The following is a 17,169-nucleotide window of genomic DNA, read 5'->3' on the forward strand; positions in this document are numbered from 1 at the left end:
CCAGCATGGACATGCCCTCACCCTGCTTCACAGCATGTCCCACCCAGGCAGAGCCAAGTGCTCTTGAGGGTGACGGCAGTGAGCTACAGCCAGACGCTAGCAGCCATGCCGCTCCCCAAGACGGAGACGGGAAGGGAAACCACCTCCATGCTTTGAGCCCTTGGGATGCTGTTTCTGGGCTGCACCTGCCAGAAGGAAGCGCGAAATGCTGAACTATCCTCCAGGTCACGAAATGCTGCTGTGCAGGGATGGGAGAAGGATGTGGGGCCAACAATAGAAGCCTTTCTCCAGGAAACTGAGCTCTGAGGAGGAGGTGAGGGGTTGGGAGGGTGGGAGGTATTCAACTGCCAGGGGAACAGGGGATGTCCAGGGCCTGCACAGAGATGCTTCATGCTGGGAAAGCAAGCTGTCTCTCTTTTGGCTGCTTGATGTTTGTTGGGATTTTGGCTCTCATCAGCTGCGGACATGGACACAGACGCACAGACACATTCAGGTATCGGGAAGGGGCAACTCTGAACAGCAGGGTGGCTTCTGAGCTTTTCTGCTGCACCTCTGGCAGCCTTTTTCCAGCCATGCCACCTGGCCGTAAGCCACCACCACGAGTCCTTCGCTCCCCGGCAACAGCTTTCTGCATCCACTCCTGGAGAGGGTGCAGCTGCAAATCCAAGCACGCTCCAGCGGGCTTCTCAGTGCTCTTCCTCCCCTTTGCTCTTGGCAGGGCTTTACAACTAGTGGCAACCTCAACCCCACCAACCTGCAAGTACAGCCTCTTCCTCTCTAGGAGGGACATTGAAGAACCAACACCTTTGAACATCCCTGTCACAGGTTTTAAGCACAGGAAACCTGTATTAGCTCTTGATTTGAGATGGGGAAAGGAAAATGCAGCTGGCAGCCTAACATGCAGATGTGACAGTAGAAGAAAGTGATAGCCTAGACACCTGGAGAAAGTGCTTCAGCCCTTTTGTTGACTGCAGAGAAGATAGTGGACTTTAAAACTGCATCATGAGCTGTGTACAGGGGATCTCAGTGTAGCTGTTTCATTGATACCAGAGGGAGCATATCCAGTGAAATGTTTAAACTATAAATTGATATACTACCTGATGGCTTTACGGCACCTTGTCACTGCCCAAACCAGAGCAACGAAACACAAACCCAACACCCCAAAGCCCCCTGCATATCAGCCTTCCCTGTCAGGTCCCCACTATGCACCCCTCACCATTGTTCCTGGGGGCAGCAGGGCTGGAAATATCACAAGGGAAAGCAACTGGAGTGACCAAAATTGTGATCTGTGCACACCGGTGGCTTGCAGAGACTCAGCCAAGTGCAGGGGGTGATTCTGCGCTTCCAGCTTGGAGAGGGTAGAAGAAGTTCTTGCCAGAGGTGCTGGGGCAGGCAATGAGAAATTCAAGCTCTTCCCAGAAAACAATGAAGTCACCTCTCTTTCTCTAGAAGAGCAGAAGGAACAAGGAAATGTTTCTTTCCTTTCACTAAGACTAAACACTCTCATTGCCCCTTGATGACAAAAATACAACACCTTCCCTTTTCCTACATGCCAAGACCCATCCACGCTATTGCACAACCAGTCATACCACCTCCCTGCATCTTCCTGACATTTCAGCAAGTCACAGGAATGAAGAAGTTTGGGGCTGGCCTAAAAAATCCTCTCCCCGTCCAGGCTATTCGCTTTACCCATTACAGGACAAATCCGTGCTATGACTGAAATGCCCATCCTTACTCCCTGCAGGTCCAGCCTGCACCCTTTGCCTGAATTTTTGTGTAGTCCTCTGTGCCCTTGAGCCCAGCTGTGTAGCAGTGGGGAGGTATTGCTCCTCCTCCACGTCTGATTGCGTTGCTCTCCGTGATGGGTGGTGTGGTTGGGCTGGCGCAGGGACAGTGGCTATCTGCCAAGAGTAAGGTCAGTACAAGCCTGGGGAAACAAAAGAGAGTGGGTTAGAAAGTGCCTTCCATTACCTCTGGGTTAGCACAGGTAGATGCTACCTCAGGTGCTGGACCGACAGCTTTATACCCAGTGTATCACCACACTCATTTTTTGTCTAGACTTTTCTACTTCTGCCAAGTGACAGCCCCATTCTGCTTTCTTGACTGACCTCCAAAGCAGAATATCGAAGACAATGAAAATGCAATGTCTGCCTGGAAACCACCCAGGCAAGCAGCCAGATCTGTAGCCCAGCTATCCACCTCAAGGCTCACAGCCAAAATCCTGCCCTCAGACACAATTCCTCCTGAAGCCACCCAGAGCAGCAGACCAGCATCTGCTCACCGGATCTGGACATCAGTTACAGTGCAACCTGGGCACAGGCTGGGCTCTTCGCTGGTATAAAGCAGCTGAGCTCCACAACTGAGAACAACCTTCACCCTGAGGGTGGAAAAGTGTCTGTTCCTACAGGACATGCGTTCAGCAGAAAGTTCAAGATAAGACAGACAAGTAGAAAGATTTTAATTGATGATTCAAATGAAAGTTACTCAGTAGCAAGCAGAGGGGACTCTTTATCACAGCAGAGGGGACTCCTGGGCTGCCTGTATACGCCGAGCTTTGCAATAAATGAAAGCATGAGCAACCCACCGCTTACCCAAGCCAGGTCTCCTCTCACGCCAGCGTTAGAGGGGAGCTTGAACATCACAGCATGAAACATTCTAGTTACTAAAATAGTAGTTACGCTAAACAAGGCCAGAAGTATAGCACCAAAATGTTTTTCAGCCACAGGAAGTACAGAATTTGAAGATAAAAGTGTACGCTCAAGCAGTTCGTATCATAAACCTTCACTGCTTTTGTCCTCTGCATATGCATACGGCCTTGTTCTGACAAGCTCTTAAGGATAAATGCTTATCGAAAGCATTTTCTGAAACAGGTATTTCTTGCCTAACCCTCTCAGTACGGGAGCTGTGTTACGATACCCAAGTGCTGCTTCTTTCCAGATCTGACCACCTTAGCCCAGTTCTCTCCTCTCCCGTCTTTAAGCTTTCCCTTCCCAAGGTGCCCAGGAAAGGTGTCGCTTTGCCAGACCGAGGCATGCTTGGAATCGGTAACGACGGCTTGTAGGACCTCTCCAGCAGTGCTCACTGCGCTAACCTTCCCTCTCATCTTCCCTCTGACACATACATTTGCACATTTATGGGTATATTTATGAAAAAGAGCAGTTTATTATTCACATCCAGCCTCACACCTAGCTTTTCTGCTAAGCTAAAGGTGCCAGAGAGAGTCCCGTTTGAGACAACCTACGGCTCCCTAGGTGCAGGCTGGGAAACAGGCATCGTTTTCACAAGCAGCTCACAGCAGACAGCCATCTTCACGTGAGCTGCCCCTGGACCATCCAGACCCGCAGCCTCAGGGTCAAAGCCTGAGCAACAGCTCCCACAAGCCATGTTGCTGCTTCTGCAATGCAAGTACCCCAAAAAAAAGGATTTTTGCAGAGCTGAGACCATTTATTTGAGAAAACTGCCTATGTCCAGTCTCTCCCGATTACTACAGTTCCTTCAGCAACAGTTCACTTCCCCCTTTCCCTATAGATTTTGACTCCTTAAACTAGGGTTGTGGGGCTTATTCCATTTTTTTTCCTAACGTTACAGCAGTGTTGCTTGCCAGCACCTACAAGAATTTGGGGCTTGGTGCTGCCATTATCTGAGCTTTTTTAAGATGTTTATTCTGAGCAGCTTTCTTCAAACATGGCTTTCAAAATTGTTAACATGGACCCAGTCTTGGAAAAGGCAATTTGTCTTCATCACCAAGAAAGAAAACATACCATGAACTAATTAGCACTGATGAGTTTTGCTGCCTCATATTTGACATCAATCTGAGCAGGACACCTGGGATGAGTTGTGTGTCTACTAGTGGCATTGCACCAATTTACACCAGCTGAGGCCTGGCCCAGGCACTCTCATCTGGTTGTGGAAGGAACACAATAGTGAGTAGAAACATCTTAGTCACTTAAAGTCAAGAAAAGTGTGATACAACTGCTCTAAAACCAGAGAGCTTAATAACCCCTGGCAGCATCTGCCTGCCCTGATACCCAGTCCAACTCACACAGCTAACAACCCACCACAAAAGAGCACCAGGGAAATGTTTGTCCAGCAGCCTGGTATCTAGATATGGCCCCGGGAATCCAAGTGATGGGACTACAGGGCCCTCCGAATTTGAGAGCGACAGAGAACGTATTTCTTCCGTTACTAGACTCCCCCCTCCCAAACCTTTAGATCACACTCAGCTCTGCAAGCCTTCCAAAAGCAGAAATGCAACTGTGCCCAGTGCCAGAGCAATTCCGGGGAAGCTCTGCACCGCACTAACCATTTAAGGTCAAACAGCTCATTAGCCAACCCAAACTAGCACTCAAGGAGGATTCAGCCCACAGCTAAGCCTGGTTAAATGCCACGATAGATGCGTTAGCAAGCGCACAGGCATTTCTGGAGCTAGCCTGGCTGAAGGAACACCCAGCACTGCTTGTGCCCCCGAGGCTGGGTTGCTGTGGTCTCCCCGCACAGGCACCGAGCGTGTGCTCCTCATGCTGCCCGCTCCTGCTCAGGGTATATTCCCACTCTCCCTCCTCCCAACACCCTCATCAGCCGTGCCATCTGTGACTGAGAAACAAGTGCTGTGCTCGGCCTGGCCACCCTCAGTCCCCCGGGGACGCGAGCGCCGGCGGCTGGGCAGCGGCACGCGGCTGGACGCAGCGCGGCAAGGGCGGGCTGCTCGGGAGGCACCGAGTGCTCGGCCGCTTCCCCATCCCCTCCGGTGCCCGCGCCGCGGCAGAGCAGCCCCGCGGCGGGCAGAGGGGCAGGGGCGGCAGGGACAGCTGCAGCCGCCCCACTCAGTCTCTCGCCAGCAGCCGTTTTCCGCCGAAACCGGTGACCGCGGCCGGGCCGCAGCACACAGACCCTGCACCGCGCCGCCTCTGCCGCTGCCGCGTGCCCCGCCGGCCCCTTATATAGCACCCTAAAAATAGCTCGCCGCGCGCCGCCTCGCGGGCCGCGGGGAGGAGGCGGGAGCCGCGTTGTCGCCCAATCGGCGCCGCCGCCGGCGGCCCGGTGCCGCCCCCCGCGCCCTGAGAGGCGTCGGCATTGGGCGACAGTGACTTCGGCGCGCCGCGGGCCCGCCCTCCCCGCCCCGCCGTTTACCCTACATGGTCACGCGCTGCCTGAGTGGGCCGCGCGGCTGCGCGCGGGGGGGGCCGGGGGCGGGGCGGCCGGGAGGCGGCCGGGAGGCGGTGGCAGCCGAGGGGAGGGGGGGTGCCGGGCCGGGCCGGGTTTGCCGGGGGAGGGTGAGAGGAAAACGGGGCGGGGGGCTGGGGGGAACGTGGTCTCCCGAAAATAAAGAGGGGGGGGGAGGGCGGGCGCGAGCGCGCATGGCCGCGGCGCGGGGCTGCGCGGTGCGCGGCGGGGACGTGCCCCGGTGCGGCGGCCGCGGGGTGCTCGGTGCGCGCCGGCGCCGCTCCTCGTCCTCGGCCCGGCCCCCGGCCCTCGCCGTCCCCTCCGCGCTGATTCCGCTCTCTCTTTTTTTTTTAAAGTGTGACTGAAACAAAACAAAGCCAAAGGGACGCTGGATCTATCATTGGTTGATTTTGCTCCTTTTTTTTTATGATCAAAAACAACCCCCCACCCGAGCAAACAAACACACACAAAAGCAGAAAGAAAGGGTCTTGCTCAGCAGCAGCATGGATGTCTTGGCTAGTTATAGTATATTCCAGGAACTCCAGCTTGTCCACGACACCGGCTACTTCTCAGCTTTGCCATCCTTGGAGGAAAACTGGCAGCAGGTGAATCATTTAAATTACTCCTGTAAATCTCTTAAGCGCAGACAGTCGATGCATTGGGGCTGCATTTCTGACTTTATTTTTGTTCTTTAATTCAGGGTTGGGTTTTTTTGGTGGTTCTTTTTGTTTGGTTTTGGTTTTTTTTTTTCCGCGTGGGTAGACCTTTAAATCTCTGTATTTTTTGCCATGACAAACTGAGCAGTCCATTCAAATCTGTCTGCCTTCAGCCCTTTCTGAGCACGCCTGGCACCACCTGAGATCCGGTGGCATTCTTTAGGGTTTCGTTTTTATGATGACGACTATTTTTATTTTATTTTTGAGCTTAGATTTATTTAATTTTTTTGTTCTTTTAACAAGGCTGATCACCTTCCAGCCAGGTGCTTGACAACTGGCAGCTGGTGGAAACAGAATAGATCATTCTTATTTTCAGGTAATTAGTATATGTCAATAAAAATCGTAGCTTAAATCAGAGATGGGGATGGGCAGGTGTGTGGAAGCACTAACAAAAGCTTTTAGGCTAAATTCTATAACTAGGGAGGTGACTTATTTTTCATTCTTTTTTTTTCTTTTTTTTTTCAGAAGGTAGAGAGAAACACACACTCCTTGCTGTATCTTAAAACAATGACGCCTTAGGCTGGTTCCAGTAAACCAGCGTGTTTTGAGGCACTGTAGGGTTACTATGCGGACAGCATTAGGGTACTTTAAAGATGGAAATCAAGTATTATGAATGCATTAACATGATGACTGGTGGTGTGAATAAATAAGGCCAAAGAGAAGAGCAGGTTACAGAGAAAAGAGTTGTATAAAATTAACTATGAGCCCAAATGCGTAGATCTATAAATAATTATCAGCTGGGGTACTGAGGGAAAAGGAAAGACAGGATTCCTTGATACGGCAGGTCATTGTGAGACAGTCCTGTTTCTTGATGTGGTTTTCTGGCAGAGGTGATACGCCAGGCGAAATTCTGGAAACTAGTGTCTCTTTAAAAGAAAAAAAAATCAGCTGGTGGGTAGGAATAGTGGAGTGTGGCTGGGATGACATGTGGTGCCAATGCAGCGCACGGGTCTGTGGCACTATCCGTGTAAGAATAACGAGCCACTGGATTTCATCTTGCCAGCATTCACCTTAGTCTTGGCTAGCGTAAGGGTAACGTGTGTTAGGTCTCCAGTAAGTGACAGTTCGGGACGTTCATTTAATTTTTCCTTAGAAGTGTGTGTGGGGAGAAATGTGGACGGTAGGGCTTCAGGGGAGCGCTCGGGCTGTAGCGTTGTCATCCAGCTGGACTGGGGCTGGATCTTTAAAGGTTTACCTTAGTAAGATTGTTTTGGTGTTACGTGCACACACAGGAGAGGTTTATTGACAGCTACACTGTGAACACATGCAGGATTTAATTTGCAAAATGACCATTCCAACTTTGCTTTATCCTCTGAGGGGGAGGGGATGCTTTTTGTTATTAATATTCAGCTCGCACATCCATGATGGTCACATCTGCTTTCCTTTTTTATATTTTTAACATGCTTATTAAACTGAAGAGGTTAATATAATTTCATTTTAAAAATTAATTTCATAGTATCATTGTTGGATCGGTTGCATATTCAGTTGCATTTTAGTAACAGTCCAGACAGTCCAAAGCGAGATAATCTGTTGACATAGCCAGCATGCTTCAGGCAGTACTGTGTGTGATACTCTGTCTCCTGCTGCCTTCTTTTATGTGTGGAAGAGCAGCAGTTTGTTTTGTACAGTACAATGTACCCACCCAAGCCCGCTGTTACTATTGCAAAATTTAAACTCACACTCTTCTGGTTAAACCCCACTGATTCTCCACGTAAGTTTGAAAAGAGAAGTTGAAAATAATTTATGACATTTTCCCTTATTTCCCCTCAAATCCTCCAACCAGTGCCTGATGTTTCATAATACATCCTGTATTTACAGTTTGTTTTTATTCCCCTGTTGCTGCCTGGACTCTCCTTGCAAACAACGGGGAGCAAACCCGATGTATCGATGGTGGGAGCAGCTGAAGCTGGCTGTACAGAGCATGCTGTCACACAGGCTTGGCAGACCCACTGACACAGAGACCCCAATTTCATTCTGAATCACTGCAGATGTAGCTAGGTCTCCGGGCTTTATTTATTTTAGGCAAACCGTAACAACTCTGGGACAAGGGATATGCGTGCATGTGTGTGTGTTTCTAAATGTATCCCTTAAAAATGTCAGGCTGCAGTTGAGACCCCAGGGAAGAGAGCTGACAGGGCAGTGACTGATCCCTGCAGGAAGTGTTAGGATTGGGAAGCAGCAGCTTTAATTTTGAGTGAAAACACTTGAATGGGTCTTGCCTCCACTCCCATGAAGAGCTCCAGTGCCATACCCGAGCTCCACAGAGGCTCCAGAGCAGTGCTTCTCCCGCAGCAAAGCAGCGCCCTGGGAGATACTTCAGAGTCTCTTAAAAGGGGGGAAGTAGTTGTGTGGGTCAAGAGCAGGCTTCCTTATCATGTTGTGAGCTCCAGTTGTTTTGTGATTAGCAGCTACTAGTGCTTGATGTGGAGAGGTTAGTCCATGCCAGTTCCTGCTCCTAGAAATGATGCCTACCGTGATATCATAAAAGATGCACTTGCCACACTGAAAATCAGAGTGTGCCTTGGGGTGAAAGTGCTGACACAGTCCTGTCTTCCTTTTCTCCTGAGTCTGGACCAGACTTTTGTAGCTGCTGGCTGAGGGCTACACAGCTGGGGCAGTTGCTCATATTTCCGATTGTGAAACACCCATCGCTCACAGAGGGCACTGACAGCGCAGGCAGGTTGCTAAATGCTTGCATGCAGTCAGCTGATCTCTCCCGTTTTTCCTTCCCACTGCAAGAGAAATGTGAGCAAGTTTGGTGTCTGTGCTTTTGACAATTAGCATTGGAGTCGAATGAGAGCAACCCAGCAATATGGACAAAACAAACAGATTTTGTGTAGGAAGAGATTGTCATCTCTCGTGTAGGATTCTTTTTTAGGAGGAAAAAATACAAACAAAAAACCCCCCTCACTGTGCCCTGGACATAGTTTACATTGTAAAAGTGGAAATACCTGAAGTGGAAGCTGGAACTGAATCAGTGGTGTGTTTCACATTATTTTAAAACACATGTTGGGAAGGGAGGGCTTGGTTTTTAGGCAGCATGAGTTTAGCTTAACTATGTCAGCTATGGGTGTACTCCTTCAGGCAAAACACTTTTGAGATCAGGAGGGTTTTTTCTTGGAGTGGAGGTCAGGATCTAATGAGTAATTCGTAGCACAACTTCGTCGGGAGAGAGGGAGCTTTGTTTGGTCTTTGTTTAGCTCTTCCACCAGCATTGAGCCGCTACAGCACTGGGAGAAATTAAAGCAAGAGGTGGGCTCTGTGCATTGGAAAATGAGGCGTTCGCTGTTCGTCAGCTAGCTGATGTCTCAGCGTCTGTATGTTTCTGCCTGGTGCTTCATCCTGGCTCTGGCTGAACCGTCCTAGTTGCTCTCTGTCCCTGTGAGCTGACTCTGCAGTTCAGGACCAGGGCAGGGGGGAGATTTCAGCACCTGCGTGGCTGCTGTGGTGCAGCGGGAGGACCTCTGGCCACATATGCCATTGCTCGGGGGTAGCTGTCTGATGTGGCATCCCCAAGATTGGAACCAGACTGCTGGGAGAGACAGCACGAGGCCGAAGAGTGCCTCGTTACTCTGCAGAGGAAGGAAGTGGGTAGGAGGCTGTTCTTGAGGGAAGCGACTGTGAGGAGTGTAGCCCATGCAGCTGCACATGGTCCCACTCCAGAGCACAGGAGCACAAAGAGCAGGTAGATGCACAGGGTCACCACGTGTGTAGCTGATGCAGGTGTATAAAATCAGCAGGACTTAGGTGCCAAACCCTGGCTTGTTCTAAAAGAGCCAGCCTTTCCCACATGTGTCATTGGGCAGAACAGGTCTAATTGGCTGGCAGAAGTGGAAATGGCATTATATCGTTCGCCTGATAACCATTGCCCGATAACATTTCCTCTTGCCTTGGCTGACCCGGTTGCTCTCAGCTGCAGCAAACAATAATCCTTCCAAGGGAGATGCACGTTTCCTGTAAAGCAGAGGATCAAGGAAGCCTTTGTTTTGCTCTTGACCCTGTCGAGGAGCCTTCTTTGCATATTTTTAATCAAGTCTTCAAGTCTCAGTTTCCCCCTTTCTGAAGTGACTGACAACAGTGATGCTAAGGCATGGTCTTTGTGGGACTGGGAGGCTGAGTTTTGACCTGTTCTGGCAAAGGACTTTAGGATCCCTGTGCCGTGTGAGGGCAGAGTATCCCGAGGTGACTAATCTAGCAGAACTCTTACATCTTAATGCTGACTTCTATTTGGCAGACTGGGTCATTTTCAGGCCTATAGGAAAAATTTCCACTGCTACTGGAAAGGAATAAATCACACTGGAGAACATTCCTGCCTCCCCATCATCTCCATTGTTCTCGTTTAATGGCATAGTTGGCCACTACATAAACTAAACCATCTCTTTTAATATTGCTATTTCATCTTGGTTCCAGTCACAGTGTAACACATTTCTTAAGTGCTTATAGTACATCATGCCTCTTGAGAGTAACTTGCAGAAATGGTTGACTTCCAAGAACAGCCACATGTGTAATGCAGTGTATTTCAGACTGTGAGAGCCAGTCCATTTATACCTGCAGGCTCTCGGTTTGCTCCATCTGCTGAAAGCATGCTCCTGTCACCCTACAGAAAGAGATGGAGAAAGAGAGGAAAGACAAACTTGAAACTGCTGTCTCTATTGTTTCATGATTCCTTAATTACAGAATCTGTTGCTATAAGTTATTATTTCATGGCATTATGAAAGTATAGAGCCCTGCAATCCATGTTACAGGTCTTAAATAACTGATTATGTGTGTGACTTGTGTCAAGTAATTTTGAAATGGGGTAAATACCTTTAAGCAATGAACAATCATAATGTGGGTACTCAACTAGAAAATATTTTCTCTCGTTTTTTTGGGGATGCTTCAACCTCCCCTCCCCCAAGCCCACACGTTTCTGTATGTCCTATTGAATAGGCAATGCATAGATTAGAGTAGGCTACGTTAAAATTATATATAGCTAGTCTGCAGTGTGATAATTCCATGTGGAAATGGCAGAATGTCTTCAGTTCCACACAGTAATTTCACACTTAAGTTCTCCAGGGTGGAGGCAAATGGTATCTTTTGGATATTGTCATATTTTTTGAGGCCTTGTCAAATGCCTCTCCACTGAGAAACATCCAATGATGTGTTGCTTCTCCATTCTGCATTGGGAAACATTATAGGGAAGTGAGAAGGAAGCTGCTTCTGTTTGACTCTGTGGCTACATATGAACAACCTTGATTGCAACTGTCCTTGTAAAACAAAGGGGTTTTGCTCACTGGCTGAGCAGCGTTGGTGTTCAGTACATTAAGCAATGGGGTAATAGTATACCTCATCTCCTATCAAGTTTGTCATGTTCTGCAGAGAGGAAGACAAATTTTAGGCTTTTGATCACCATGCTCAAAAGCTCATAAAAAGTTATTCACAGGTATTGTAATTGGTGTCAGTTTTTGTTTTCAATGGTAAACCTGAATTCTGGAGAGTTAATAAAGGTGTTTTCAAGAACGGTGCTGAGTCCCTCTTGCTTTCCTTTCTGTTTCCCTGCACTCTCAATGGCCTCCTGCCCATTCCCTTACGTATTTGTCTACAATGCCCCCACCACTTCCAAACGCTCAGGAGCTGGGTGCACAGAGATTGGTGTGTATATCAGAAAAAGTTCACGTATCGCTGCGTTCACCAGGTTGTATTTGCCATCCCTGCTCTGGCAGCAGCTGGTGAAGAAAGCTGCTTGGGTGTTCAGGTTGTTAGGCTGCCTCTGAGAGCAGGGTTCATGTCTCATTTCCCTTCTTAGAAGAAATCGTTTCAGCCTTTATTCTCAAAGATAGACATCTTGGATTTCATCAGGACACCAAACCTTTGCTTCTCAGTTCTTTGGTTACAAGATGAGTCGGCAGCCCTTTTGTTCTCATAGGGCTGCTGAGAGGATTCATATTATGGGTTTGTGGTGCCCGGGCACAGGGGCTGGGGCAGCAGAGGGTTGCACTAGGCTGTGGGGAGACGGGCAGCCAGCCCTCTGAAGCTGCTGGCCCAAATCCTGCCATGCCTGTTGGGGTTGCAGAGGCAAGTGCTGAAAGTGCAGGACAGCTCCTGCGCAAGGAGCCCTCGGAGGGGTGCGGCGTTGCCTCTCCAAGAAAATCAAAATAAGGATCCAAAAGGTAGGCTTAAATCCCCCTTCCCAGAGGTCTGCGTTGTCTTTGAGACAGCCTGTGCACAGCACTAATTTGACTCCTTCTCTAGGTTTTTAGAAGGTGTGGGAGTTGGATGTAGGAAGGTCAGGCAGGAAGGCATGGGATTTTTTTTGTTTAAAAGCTTTAATATATCAGCTCTGATATGTTAAGCTGCTCTGATGCTCTTAATCCTTTTAAAGCAAGTACCTGTCCTCTCTGTGTTCTTACACATGAAGGATCCTTTCCAATCCAGAGCACTTCTGCTCAGTGCAACTGTGTATTCATTACATGTGTTATTGTTTGGAGAACTATTAAGATGCATGTGGTATACTTTACAACGTACACTGAAGAGTCTGAGTCATTTGTGCACAGACTGCGTATTAATGCTTGCTGAAGGTCTAGCAGGCATACGTATTTGTCATGACAGTTTTGAACATGGTGCTTATAGACCATGTCTCACATGTCCTAGTTCTCTTGGTTGTTTCCCAGCATTGTGGACACAAGTACAAAGCTGGGGTTTAAATCATGCGTAGGGGTCAACAGCTCCTGCTCTGCAAGGGATAGAGAAGTAGGCAGTGACACAGGCGAGCTTGGGAGAGAGTGTGATTGATGGGGAAGGATGCGAAGGAGAAGGACGCTGGCTTGTGAGAGGCTCTTCTGAGACATTCCAATTAGTGTCCTGATTTACAAATCCTGCCCTTAAACCTGCAGCCTCCCAAGGTCAGTTTTAAAGGGACGCTGGCATAGGGTTGACGTTTGACCGTGATGGACCTTTGTAAACCAACATGTTCTGACAAACTGCAATCAATGGAAGTATCTCCATCTGTATAATTAAAAAAGCCCTGGAAGCAGGGTTTGTGTTTTTTGGACAGGATTGTCTTGCCCGCCTGCTGCCTTTGCAGCTCTCACGCTGCAGCGTTCTTCCCGTGCAACTGAAGTGAAGTGACTGGAAATCAAAGTGAAAATGACTGTTTGTTTGGATTGTGCGGTGAGGAAAAATGCATGCGGCATGACAAGTAAATTAGATTTAAAAAATGCTTTCACTACTAATAGGCTACTATGCTGTTAGGCATTTGGTTTTAATCCTGACTCTCAAGTGGGCAAAGTTCATTTTCAAGCATAAGGAGAGTTCTTGCGTTTGTAAACATTTGCAATTTCTGCTGACTTGTCTTCGCTCCAGCCCAGGAGGGGAATCAGCATTGCGCTGAATTGCTTTGTGCTGGCGGGGGTGAAGTAGGGGACTGCCTTTAATCGCTTGCCTTTATTCTCCACCAGGGCTGGATGGAAAACAAAGGTTCCAGTGAGCAAAGGCCGTGGTGAAAAATGTTCAGTGGGTGGAAATGTAGAAGGGGTGAGAGGTGCTCCTGTCTGCTTGCTTTTTACACGCAAAATGGACATTGGCCACATCACAGCACTTAGGTGTGATGTTAGAGACCCAGATTTGAGTCACTGCTTTGCTTGATTCAGGTCTGCCTTTCCAGATTACACCTCGGATGTGTGAAATTTCAGTGGATGACGTGATGGCTCCAAAACCAATATATTCCAATAAAACACTTTAGATTGGACCAAAATGGGGTTTTTTTTGAGAATGTTTGGTAGAAATATTTCAACCAGTTCTACTTTCTAGAAGTTTTCCTGAGGGCCTGGCCCTGTTTTCAGTGTGAGAGACTTGGTTTGGCTAACATCTTTGGCTTTGTTGTCAATTTTAGCCTTCTGTTTCAGGGCTTGTGCCCCTAAACCTCAATTCAGTTTCCCCAGTTATTAGCAATTTGTCTAGTAAAAGGTATCCAGACTCTGCATCCTGTGACTCGTGCATCTTTTGAGAACTGTAGCCACAACCCTCCGTGATGCCATAAGCAATGTCAGGTTACTTCTGGTCTCTGACCTGGCGGCCTGCTCTCCCTCCCTCTGGGTGGCGGTCTGGCAAGACGTGTTGGTGCATGAGATGCACAAGAGTGGTGCAGTCACACGTTTTCCTTGGCTCCTCGCAATTGTTGGTCACTCTTCTCTATCCTCTGCTCAGCTTCTGCCAGCGAGGTGCCGTGCCGGTTTGTTGGTGAGGGATCAGTGCACTCACCCTCCCTTGGCACCTCTGGCTTACCGCTGGGTCTGAGGTGCCCCACATCCCAGGGTGCAGGGCAAGGTGAGCAGCTCAGGGGCTTTGTTCTTTTTCTGTGGCTGCACAGCAGTTTGAAGGGTGCCAGCCCTGCAGAGCTTGCTGCCTGCTTCAGACTGGTGAAAAGTACTAAATAATGCTGGTTTGGGGTTTGGTCTTTTTATTTTCTTTCTCTTAGCCTCCCCTGTCAGCCTAGAAAATTTATGCTGCTCTGAAGAAAACATTCCACTCATCTGCAAGCTACTACAGCTGCCATGTGAGTAATAAAGTATGGAAAGGAGGAAGGGAGAAGAAAGATGGGAGCTGGTGTTTTCATATGGAAAGCATCAGCCCAGAAGTGGCTTTGTTTCCGACACGTGGACAGTAGAGAGGCTGTGTTTGCTGCTCAATGGAGGATCTGTGCCAGTGAAAAGAAACCTCCCTCATTAGCGACTATATGAGATACGGAGGGACTTCAGTGTCTCTTGCTTTTATTTTTAAATTTGTCTGCATTTTAAAATAATAAGGGGAAAGCAAAAGACACTGGACTGACTTGATTTGAGAATACAGCCAGTTTGGGCAGAACAGCTCTTTTCTGTCCCCATCTGACTCTGCTGTCCCAGTTCACTCTGGTGGTGTCACAGTCCTACCCCAGCTGTTCATAAGCTGTGCCAGCACCTCAGAGTGGTTGTGAACATCTGAAGGTTGCTGTACATCAGCTTCTTAGCAAGGTGCGTGTTCCTTCTGTTTGGTTTTGGTTTCTGATCTTTTGGGGTAGTGTAAAGTCATGTTTGTAGGCTTTCCTGCACAATCGAGGAAACCAGGAGCTTGGTTTTGGTGCTGAGAAAGGTAGTTCTAATGTAACCAGAAGCCTCTGAGAGTTGGGGCTTTAAGAAACGTGTCGGGGTTGCAGTCAAATAGTGAGAGTAAGGGGTGTTTCTGTCTGATCAGACCAGAGGAAGGAAGCACTTACAGTTTCAGAGGTCTCCAATATCATGGAAGAAGAGGCAGACTGCTGTTAAGTGCTGACGTCACCCAGGAGAAGAGATGCTTCTCTTGCAGGTTTGAGAATTTCAGGGTAAGTGGATGTCACCTGGGGTAGTTTCCTACTGTCTACTGCAGGAACACAGCGTAGACTCCTCCTACCGGCACATCCCTTAGCTCTCCTGTGTTTTTAAAGTGAAAAGAAAGATTGTTGTATACAGCGTTTGAAAACGGAAGGGCCTGGTTTAATCTGTGAGTTTTTTTCTAGAGGGAATGAGTCTTTTGGTGTTTGATTGTACAGTTAAGGTCAGGAGGAGCTTTGCTGTTTCTTCTATTGATTACAGGATGAAACCTTCCAGACACAGGCTGAAATCTCTGTCTCCAGTGCTTCCCTGGATGAAGATGTTTGCTTGAATCAGTGCCTGAGGACCTGGGGTGATTTGGGGGTTAAAGAAGATAGTGCCTTGCTCTTGCTCACTTTGCATGCCTCCAGGACAGCCTGGTCCCATGCCACCACACTACTTCTGAGTTGGCTGCAAAGCTCATGCTCTCTCTTCAGGCTGGCCTGATTTTCTGCTCACTCAAGAGAGTTTTGTGTTTTCTGAGAGTGACTCCTTTATTAATCTTTCTTGGATGCTGGCAAATGAGTTTCAGGGCACGCAGTTTAAATACTCTTTGCTGAGTGTGCCTAGCTCGTAGTTTGTTTAAAACATGAATAAGCCCCAGTTATTTGAGGGAGAGCAGAAGAGTGCCAGTGCAGAGTTACTTTCTGGTGTGAAGGACTTTGTAAACAGCTGACTTCCCAGCATAGTTTCTCAGTGCTGAGAAGAATAGCAGTAAGTGCACAGAGCCCTACAAAGGCTGCACTGGGATTTCTTTTTTCGACATGAGAAATTTGTGTTACATTTCTTTGAAGAGCACATTTGAGGTAGAGCAAGGGAAGCAAGCCATGGGTGGTTTCTTACTCCCACATACCTCCAGTGCACGTGACTTTCAGAAAATGCTGAATGCTCATCTTCCAAGTCTTGAGTGCCTGTCGAGCTGGATGGACACTGAGTGGATGCCCTAGGTTGAAGACGACTCCTCAGTGGGACTGTCTCACATGGATTATCTTTGTGCAGTGAGAGCTATACCAGCTGCAAGGTCTTGTAATTCAGTCAGTGTTTTGTTTGAGCAAGCTGCATCTCTGGTCAGACGTTGTTGCACTGTGGTATAAGATGGGAATTTCTGTCTCCTTTCCATTTCTTTATGTTTAAGTGGAAAAGGTCAAAGAAACCTTTGACATTCAGTTCTGAATGCTTTTTCTCTTTGTAAATGGGAAGAATAGTACCCACATCACGTTGGGGATGTCAGACCACTCAGTGAGTCAGATCCTGGGCTGCTGCAAATTGATGCAGATCTGCCAAAGTCACAGTGGCGATACACAGGTTTACACTGGCCCAGTGTCCACGAAGTCACTTGACACCTTGCAGGAGAATGGTCTATACAAATCCCAGGTCTTGTCAGGATGTGGAATAAATGTCAGGATGTGGGCAAATAACAGCACACCCATTTTAATGGTTTGATTAAAACAATATTGCTGCTCTATGGCTCTCATAAATGCACTTCCACTGGTGTCAGGGGGAGGAGATATTCTCAAGTGCCATAATGAGAGAGGACGTTTTTTAAAATGTTGCACAACAGGCCACTAAGTTGTGCTCTAGCTATATTGGTTTATTTCAGTTTTATAGTGAGCGTGGCCGTAGGCATGCTATAAATACCATTTCTCCCCCCACCTTCAGCTAATAAATAATGGAAACTGTACTGGAAAGAAATTTTCTTTCCATGAAAGAGTGGGAGGTCCTGAGCTGCCCTCTGTAAAACAAAGGATGTAGCATGGTTTGTTTTCTTTGGGTTTTCAAATGAAGAAAACGTGGGGGTGGGAGGAAAAGAGAAGATGTTTCTAAGCACTAAACGTGCTCTCCCTAACACTGCAAGGTAGGATGATGTCTGGTGTGGGCATTGCTTCCCCCAGGACAGTAATACCCATCTGTGAAATGAAGACAGATGA

General features: G+C 48.2%; 1 protein-coding gene across 1 annotated transcript in view; it reads left to right on the forward strand.

Moving 5' to 3' along the window:
- Nucleotides 1–5,246: 5,246 nt before the first annotated feature.
- Nucleotides 5,247–17,169, forward strand: part of KLF7 (KLF transcription factor 7) — a 56,030-nt gene continuing 44,107 nt past the window's right edge. Inside the window, exons 1-2 of the mRNA XM_068407957.1 lie at nt 5,247–5,273; nt 5,520–5,768. Of these exons, the coding sequence (XP_068264058.1) occupies nt 5,667–5,768 (102 nt within the window). The 5' untranslated portion in view covers nt 5,247–5,273; nt 5,520–5,666. The remainder of the gene's footprint in view (nt 5,274–5,519; nt 5,769–17,169) is intronic.

This window comes from Nyctibius grandis, chromosome 9, assembly GCF_013368605.1.
Source record: "Nyctibius grandis isolate bNycGra1 chromosome 9, bNycGra1.pri, whole genome shotgun sequence".
NCBI lineage: Eukaryota > Metazoa > Chordata > Aves > Nyctibiiformes > Nyctibiidae > Nyctibius > Nyctibius grandis.